The following is a 9,020-nucleotide window of genomic DNA, read 5'->3' on the forward strand; positions in this document are numbered from 1 at the left end:
TTAGCCTGGATCACTTTAAAGAAGCAAAGGGGGAAGACACATCCTTTTATGGTCCCAGAACTATCAGGGACAGAGCAAGGCAAGATTTGGTGAATGCTACTGTGTTTTCCCTAAATGTATCCTGCACACACTACGGGCTTGGACCATGGAGCTTATCCTCCATCTGTGGCCTGTTTGGGGTTCAGTCCTCCCTGGGGAGTACGGGGGAGGGCTCCACCTTCCCTACTCCCAAGTCATCTTCCTTGTGGTGCTTCTGCCTCATGGCCCTTTCCTACAAAGAGACCAGTGTCTGATCTGGCTTCATGGAATTCCTGAAGATTTTACCAAAAAGGAAAGCTCTCCAGGATGGGGGCAGGTCTGTCATCCAACTTCCAGCCCAGCCCAGCCCAGCTATTCTAAGAGGATCATTAAGCAAGGCTGAGCACCAGGTGACCCAGTATTCACCTGTGGTGACTCACAGCCATTGTCTAACTAAAGTTTGGGGTGAAGGGAGGAATGTTGTTGTCTGTATCTGTGGAAGGATAATCCAAAATGATGAAACCACAGACTTATGAGAACTTTTAGAGGCAAAGGACAAAGAAGATGATGTTTAAACTAATAAACTATAAGCAAGTGGAGGCCGGAAGGTAGGTAACAAGAGAGAGGAAGATATAGAAGTGAAGGTGAAGAGAATAACAAAGGCTGAAGGAGGAGGAGCTGGAGGCAGAGCTTGGGGCAGTCTGGATGGAGGAGAGGAGGCTTTCTGGGAGCAGGTCATGGGATGAGGGTCCTGCAATACCCCATGGCGGGGCAGGAGGGGAGAAGAGCCAGCCCTGAGACAGCTCTCAATGCTGAATTGTTAAAGACAGCCTTGAGGTAGCAGGGATCAGAGCAAGGATCCTTTCATGAACTCAGGCCAGCCCATTTCACTCTTCTGAAGATCTCTGTGCTCCCCCTCACTTGTCAGGCCTTCAAGCCTGACACTGGACTGCTGGGTCTGCCTGCCTCTGACCACTGACCTCTCCCATCCAGCCTTCACCTGTCTGCTGGACTGGTATTTCTATAGCCCAGGCATGAACTCCCTAAAGCCTTTCAGATATTATTATCATTGTTTTACAGTTGAAGAAACTGAGGCAGAGGTGAAGGGACTTGCCCAGGGTCACAATGGTAGTAAGTGTCTGAGGCTGGATTTGAACTCAAGTCTTCCTGACTGCAGGTCTGATGCTCCATCTAACTACAATATGGAAGCTGCCTTGTTTTTAAGGCCCTTTGAGGTCTGGGCTGAGCCTCCCTTCCCAGGAGGCCTGAGCAATTCCACCCCCCCCACCCACAAACCCTTCTGGCCTACTGGATGGTCCCTGAGCTCAGCAGGCTCCCACAGCAACTGCTGGGCCTCAGGCAGCCCCAGCCTGGACGGGTGCCCTCCTCGCCCCAGCCCTGGAGCCCTCTATGACGCGGCCTTTTATGATTCCCCCCAGTGCCTCCTGAAAAGAATTCTGCACTTATTCTGCACATATTTCATTTGGTGATCTCCTCCCTACTGAGCCCCTCTACCTCAGGAAAGCATAAGCTTCGTCAGGGCAGAGACACTCTTGTTTTTGTGTCTGCACCCCTAGGATGTAGCCCAGTGCCTGGCACAGAAACATTAAGTGTTAATAATCCCTAGATTTGCTTTGATTGGGAAAAAAAATCCAAAACATTTGGCTAAGGACTGGGTTGTAAACATATACTAAGAAGAGAAAGGAGTAGGTGAGCGGAGAGGGAAGCAAAGAGAGACATTGGGGGAAAAGGGGGAGAGACAGAGAGGAGAAAAAAGAGAGAGACAGAGGGGACAGACAGAGGGGAGAGAGGGAGGGACAGCAGCCATGTTCTGGAATTGAGCATCTAGGTGTTACCCAATAGCAAAAGGCTCCACTGAGGAAGGAAGCTGCTGGTTTCTGTCTCTTCCCATAGCCAGTATCACACCTGGTCCCCAGCAGGTAGGACAGGCCCAGGGCTGAAGCTATAATTGTACTGCTACCAGGAGGGTCACTTAGCACCCTGAGACTGGCTGGTCTCCACAGCCAGGAAATGTCAGAGGCAGGACTGAACCTGGGTCCTTCTGGCTCTGAGGCCAGCTCCTTAGCCACTTGGTCACACCACTGTTCAATAAATAAATAAATACTTGTTTGAACTGAAATACAGAATCAATTTAGGATTTAAACCCCAAATCAATGACCAATTCTTTCAGGTGAAATTGAATAAAATAAAATGAGGAAATTACAGATTTTCTCCTTTTTTGGCAAATATCACAGAAATGCCAACATGCATATAAATATGCACATGCACACGCACACACACACACACACACACAGGTTTCTGTTATGAAAATATGAGCTTAAGGAAGCTGCATGTGAAGCACAGCAAGGACTCCTTAATTCTCAACACGGCTCGAGTGTCCCAAACATTCTACAGCCACAGTGTGTCTTCTGAGACGTTTAAAGAAGGGGGTTGAGTGACTTGCCTCCAGTCGGGTGTTTCTTTTCAGGAGCCTTTCACCGTATCTGGCAGGGCTTCTCACCTTGGCACCCCATTCAGGCTGGATTATGTAAACCAAGAATAAATGGATATATTTTCTTGGAAAAATATCTATTGTTATAGCAAAAACTTGGGTTTCCTTTTTCACCAGATCGTATGATTGCTCGTTTCTATTTTCTTTCCGCAGGAATTCCCACGCCCCTTGTTTGCATCCTGTTATTCTCTTGGAGCTTCCCTTCCCTCCCCTAGCCAGGCCCGGCTATTTGCAGGGCGCCCTTCACCGTGGCTGCCTGGCCACTCTGCTCTCCTCTCCAGACTCTCCAGGTAAAGGGCACTCCAGTCACAGGCTGGAACTTCCTTTGGGGACAGCAACCCCAAGCTTTAAAATCACAGATGAGGGCAGACTCGGCTTCCCCTTCTCATTTTCCACCTAGTTTTGTCTCCCTGAGAAGAGACTTTTGCAAGAATTTCCACGTGTGATAAAAGCAAAGTGAAATGCTGAATGGTGGCAGCCCCGCCAGACATGATCACCCTCATTAAATAGCTGGAGAAGACTGAGGTTCAGAGAGGGTGACTGGTCTAGAGGCCCTCTGCCAGTATGTGGGGTCTCCTCTCACCACACCTTTTTTGTGAATGAATGGCTACTAGCCAGCAGCAACCACACACTCCCCCCCACCCCCACCCCTGCTGATTCTCCCTGTGTGGGCAGCCTTCCAGGAGGCAATGACCATCATGGGAGGCCTTATCACAGAAGGGTCCCATACCCATAGAAATCACAGGGCAGATAGGTTGGTACAACTCGGGAGGAAAAAAAGACCAAATGGGGTGGACAACTTGGGGGCACAGCAGACGCTGCCAGCTCAGGGTCACACGCCAGAATGTGTCTGAGACCTCCCCAAGGCTACTGTCTCCAAGGCCAGATCTTGTCACAGCCTCCCCCTATGATGTCTAATGCCAAACCCAGCAAATAAGGAATCAGGAGCATTTTGCAAGATTCCCCAAACATCCGTGGAACAGGGATAAAGGACAGAAATTCTTCGTGTGCTTAGGTGAGAAGTCAAACTGATTCAACTCTAAGTAAAGACCATTTGGTCCTTTGAGTCAGAAATGCACATTGGTGCAAATTTTAATTTATGGAATGGAATCATTTTCTAAGATAATTCATTCTTGACAATTGCATTGTTTTACCCCATCTTTGGAAGCCACCTTCTGCTAACACAAGAGAATTATGAAGGATAACTGAGCCCAGTGCACCCAGTCTTCTTAAAACAAACACAAAAACAAAAAAAAAAACTAAATTTATGGTTGATGTTAGAGGACATCAGGTAGCCACAGTGTTAAATGAAAAATAAATTATCATGGCAATCTATACATCTGTGTATATTTATGTGTGGAGATAGATAGATAGAAGGAGAGAATTTTGTTTAAAAAAATGTCAAGGAGAATCTGGAATATTCATGGAGAACATTACTTTCAAATCTATTATTTTCAAAAGTTCATTGACAGATTTCATTTAAGTGATGACATCTGGTTTGATGAATGGAGCTGGAAAATTGATTTGAAAAGCCAATATGGATTTGGCTTTGCCATCACACTTTAAATGAGAATAATAATGAGATTTTGCTCACATATGATTAATTTAAAAAAATATAAATGCCCAAACAGATGCAATGCACACATGTGATGTATTTCCATCTACTTTACAAGCAAGCTTTAGAGAAATGAAATCCTGACGTCTCACCATCAAAGAAGCTCTTGGCTCTCAGGTAGCTGACACTGAGTCTGAGCACGGACAGTTTGTCCAGCTTGGAGATGACATCTTGGGGGAAGGGCAGCAGGCTGGCCAGCCGGTCAAGCTCTGTGTTCAGCCGGTCTCGGTGTCTCTTGGATGGGTTGGACTTGACTCCTTCCAATGGCACCGGCTTTACTCTGGGGGGAAGGAAGCACACATATATCTTAAAAAACGAAGCCACCACACACATCCGTGTATGCTTTTGCTGAAGCTTTCCATTAGAATTCCTGCTGAGATATTTTTCTCAGACACAAACCATTAAACCATTAACTGACTCTTCCCAACCACAAATGTACCTTTTTTTTTTTTTTAAAAAGAAAGTGAGTGGGAAACAAAATTAATTGGAACTATGTGTGAAAATACTTAAGTGTGCACCATGGCTTCCTTAAAATGGCCATTTATTAAACAGTGGCCCGTCAATTAATGAGTTTGCTGGGAACAAAACTACTCTTTAAAAACGATGATCTGTGAGAGGAGAAAACCAGCCCACGCTGACATGCATGTGCATGTGCACTGCTGGTCAGCCTCTGAGGCTGGGGAGTGAGGCTTCTTTCTGTTATTCTGAAGATGAATGGGACTACACAGCACACAAATACCTTCTTCGGCTTGTTTTTCCCCTTAGCGTACAGTTTATAATGTACCATTGCCCTGCTTCTGGATTTCTCTGGATTCTCCACCATGCCTTCCTTTCCCAAGAAGCACATCACTGGGGAATCTCTTTATGCTGCAACACTCAATCTGCCTCGTCCTCACCTCTCCTAGGTCCCCTCTGACTGCAGGGCGGAGCCTTGATCAGCACAGTCATTCCCCAGACCCACAGCTTTGGATCTCTCTATGAGCGCTGTGCTGGGTGCCTTCTCTTCCCTCTCTCCCCCATTCTGCTAAGGACTAGGGACAGGACTTTTCCACTGACTTGCAGATGGTGCTCTGCACATGTTGTCTCCCCAACAGAAGGGGAGCAACTGTCTGACTTGGATGGCCACTCTCTCATCAGAGCCTTGCCACAGCCCTAGGAGGAAAGCAATTCAGCTATCATCCCTATTTCACAGGTAAGAAAACTGAGGCTCAGAAAGGCTGACAGAATCATAGCCAAGAGCTGATGGTGACCTTCAAGGTCCTCTACCTCAACCATCTAGGATTTTACAGAGTAGGAAACTGAGGCCCAGCGAGGTGACGCTATTCCCAAGTTCACACATGCTGTGTGCTAGAACCCAAGACTGTAGCACTGTCTGCCTTCATCCCACTGTCTCTCTAAGGTGCAGGGGAGGCATTTGAACCCAGGTTTCTCTAACTCCAGATGCAGGCCTCTTCCAACTACACTGTGCTGCGGGTCCGTTCGCTGAGGGATTACCATTTTTAAAATAATTCTGACAATAAATGACTGCATTAGAGGGAAGATGAAATACAGTGATCAGCTAGGCATTATCATCTAATCTTGCCTCCAGCACCCCCAGGCTCACCGCTTCTCTAGCCTGGACTGCTGCAGACACCAGGCGGTGCGTGCTAGACGTCAAGCTTCCCTCTCCTTGACCGGTCGTGCCCGAGCTGCCCCAGGGTCTGACCAAAGCACACATCTTAGCATGTCACTGGCCTGCGCAAATTCCTCATGCCTTAAGCCCTCGACAAGCGAGGATCCAGGCGTAAGGTCTGGCATTTCCATTCCTGCCCTGGATGGTCCAGACACAGTGGCCTCCATCTTCAGTACTGTTGGGCTGGGGGGCTGTAGGTGTGGATGTCCCACCTCCACCTTCAGTGATCAGCACCCTGGCTAGTGCCTCTGGAGGTTTCCTGAATGTCCCCCTCCCTTCCCCAATCACCACGTCCATAGGGTCTGTTTTATCTGTTCTGTCTCTGAGACAATGTAAGCTCCCTTCTGCTGGGCATCCCCAGGGCCAAGCCCAGCAACTGGCACGCTGAGGCTTGTGGGACTGGATCAGCAGATACCTCACTAACAATGCCATTGGAATGCCTGGAGAAAAGCCTGTGAAAGACACTCAAGGAGGATGTGAGTGCAGGCCTCGTCGGTCTGGTGCTTAGCATCTGTTTGCGCTAAAAGATGCTTCCTCCAGATTTAAAGGGAGCGGAAAGGAAGGTAAGAGAATGGAGAAATGAGAAAGAGAAGGGAGCCTCGCCATTCCTGACCTCTCTGCAGCCCGTGATGCTGCTGAGGCCCCTCTGGTCCTTCCTCTCTCCTTCCTCAGGTTTTTGGGACACTCCCACCCCCTGGTTCTCCTCCTCCTGACCTGACCTCTCCCTTCTCTGTCTCCCTGGCTGCAGATCTCACACTCTAAGTTTAAGTTTCCCTCCTGGCTCTGTCCTGGGCCCTCTTTTCTTTGCCCTCTAGACTACGTCATTAGGGATCTCAGCAGCTCCCATGGATTTAATGACCGTCTCTGTGCTGACAATTCTCAACTCCATCTGTCCTGCCCTGACGTTTTTGCAGCCCTCCAATCTCACATCTCTGGCTGCCTTTCAGATGCCTCAAACTGGATGTCCCAAACTGTCTTCATCTTTCCCTCCAGACGTGCCTGTTACTGCCCAGGGCCCCACCAGGCTCACAATGGAGGTGACATTCTCCACTTCTCATGACCGCTCACTGACCAAATGCCATCTAGTGCCAAGGCCTATCCGTTTTACCTCCATAATGTCTCTGTTCTCATACTGCCCCCACTGGGATGCAGGCCCTCAATAACACTCCTATGTGATGGTGGCGAGAGACTATGCTACGCGCTTTACAATTATTATCTCATGTAGTCTTCACAACAGCTCTGTTTTATAGGTGAGGCAAACAGGGTTAAGTGACTTGCCCAGGATCACACATCTAGTAAGCATCTGAGACTGGATCTGAAATCAGCTCATCCTGACTCCAGGTGCAGCACTCTACATACACACTGTACCACCCCTTGCCCAGAACTGCCTGCTGGTGGGTCTCCTTGACAGAAGGCTCTTCTACGCCAGCCTGTCCTTCACTCAGTTGTCAAGGTGATCTTTCTAAAGCCCAGATATGCCCATATTATCTCCCTCCTTTGCCCCACTCAGTAACCCTCAGTGACTCCCCATCCCCTCCAGGACCAAAAAGCAAATGCCGTTTGGCACTGAGATCTTCCTACGTAGAAGGCTGCCCACCCCCCACTCCAAGCACCTCTCACGTCTTCTCCCACCTTACACCATTCCCAAGCACTCTAAGAACCACGGCAGCGGCCTCCTCCTCCCCGCCATCCCTCACACCAAACACTCCCTCCCCTGGGGCAGCCAGCACGCTCTCTCCAGACCCAGGAAGCCTGTGCCGCTCCATCCTCGTTCCGGGGCCTTCCCTCCCCTGATTTTCTCAGCATGTCCTTCTAGAGCTTTACATCCACCATCTCCCCACTTAGGCCAGGCACTCTGTGAGGCCAGGGCCGTCCTTGGCCTTCTTTGGATCGCTGGCACTTAGCACGGTGCCTGGCACATCGAGGGAGTCCATGATCCATGTGTCAGCCGGTTTCCCGAGACCCTCTGAGGCAGGCCTTTGAGGGCCAGACTTGGGGTTTTTCCTCTTTTCGTAAAGTAAGTCAAATTACCCTGAGTCACCTCTGGATGATAGACTACTATGACCCAGGGGCGGCGAGGTGGCACAGTGAATGGAGCACTGGCCCTGGAGTCAGGAGGACCCGAGTTCAAATCCGGCCTCAGGCCCTTGACACACTTACTAGCCTTACTAGTGTAACTTTGGGAAAGTCACTTAACCCCAACTGCCCTCCAAAAAAAAAAAAAAAGGATACTGTGACCCAGATGAGAGAAGCGACGCTTTTCTATGAACTCTGACTCTCATCTCAGAGGCCAAGTTCAACCTGTCTGCGAAGCCTGAGACACTGCGAGTGTCAGAAAGCGGCACTGAGGCACTTCTGTTCAACGTAAATGTTTAATGTACTGAGATGGTGAGTGAGGAAAAGGAAAGTCTTCATCTGAGTCTGCCTTGGGCTTGTTAGAGAGATACCCATCCGTGTGTGTGTACACACGTGTGCAGAGTATGTATTGTACAAATGTAGAGGGGTATGCACGTGTGTGCACGTGAACTCCTGCACGTGTCCCTTTTTATTTCCTTCCTGCAGCAGGATATGGAATGTCTCCACCACACCCCTCCTCTAAGTGCCCAAGAGGAACCCTCCACCATGCTGGGTGACCTCCATAGAAAGCATCTGGGAGAAAAAGGGTCAGAAAGCACAGTGAGGTTGTGATCTACACCCTGGGAAGAAGTGATGAGACCATGGGCTCACTGAAATGTGGATGGATGGACAGATGGACAGATGGATAGATGGATGGATGCACAAATGGAAACCTGAAGTCACCAAGGATCCAAGGTGCTTCTATTCAGTGTATAACTAATTGCTTAGAAGCATTCACAGAGGCTTTCTTTAGCTTTCCTCCAACCCCAAATGACCAAGTATTTTTGTACTCAAAAACTCAAAGCTAAAGCTCTGCAGCAGAATTTCATTGTAGGTCTGTGTTTTAGACTTTGAGAACTAAACTTTAATACAAACCTAGCAGAGACTGACCTTCTTGCTGAGCAAGTGAGTGATGGGAGAGGGGGCAGAGAGACAGAGACAGAAACAGAGAGAGAGACAGAGACAGAAACAGAGAGACAGAGAAACAGAGAGAGAGAGAGACAGAGAGAGAGAGAGAGAGAGAGAGAGACAGAGAGAGAGAGAGAGACAGAGACAGAGAGAGAGAGAGAGAGACAGAGACAGAGAGA

At 48.8% G+C, this 9,020-nt stretch overlaps 1 protein-coding gene across 1 annotated transcript in view; it reads right to left on the reverse strand.

Annotated features, from left to right (window-relative positions):
* AHR (aryl hydrocarbon receptor) overlaps window positions 1-9,020 on the reverse strand; it is a 56,292-nt gene that overhangs the window by 39,195 nt on the left and 8,077 nt on the right. The window contains exon 2 of the mRNA XM_069094429.1: window positions 4,238-4,425. Within this exon, the coding sequence (XP_068950530.1) occupies window positions 4,238-4,425 (188 nt within the window). The remainder of the gene's footprint in view (window positions 1-4,237; window positions 4,426-9,020) is intronic.

The sequence above is a fragment of the Petaurus breviceps genome, unplaced genomic scaffold, assembly GCF_028583685.1.
Source record: "Petaurus breviceps papuanus isolate PSGF00001 unplaced genomic scaffold, PetGlider_PUasm1.0 218, whole genome shotgun sequence".
NCBI lineage: Eukaryota > Metazoa > Chordata > Mammalia > Diprotodontia > Petauridae > Petaurus > Petaurus breviceps.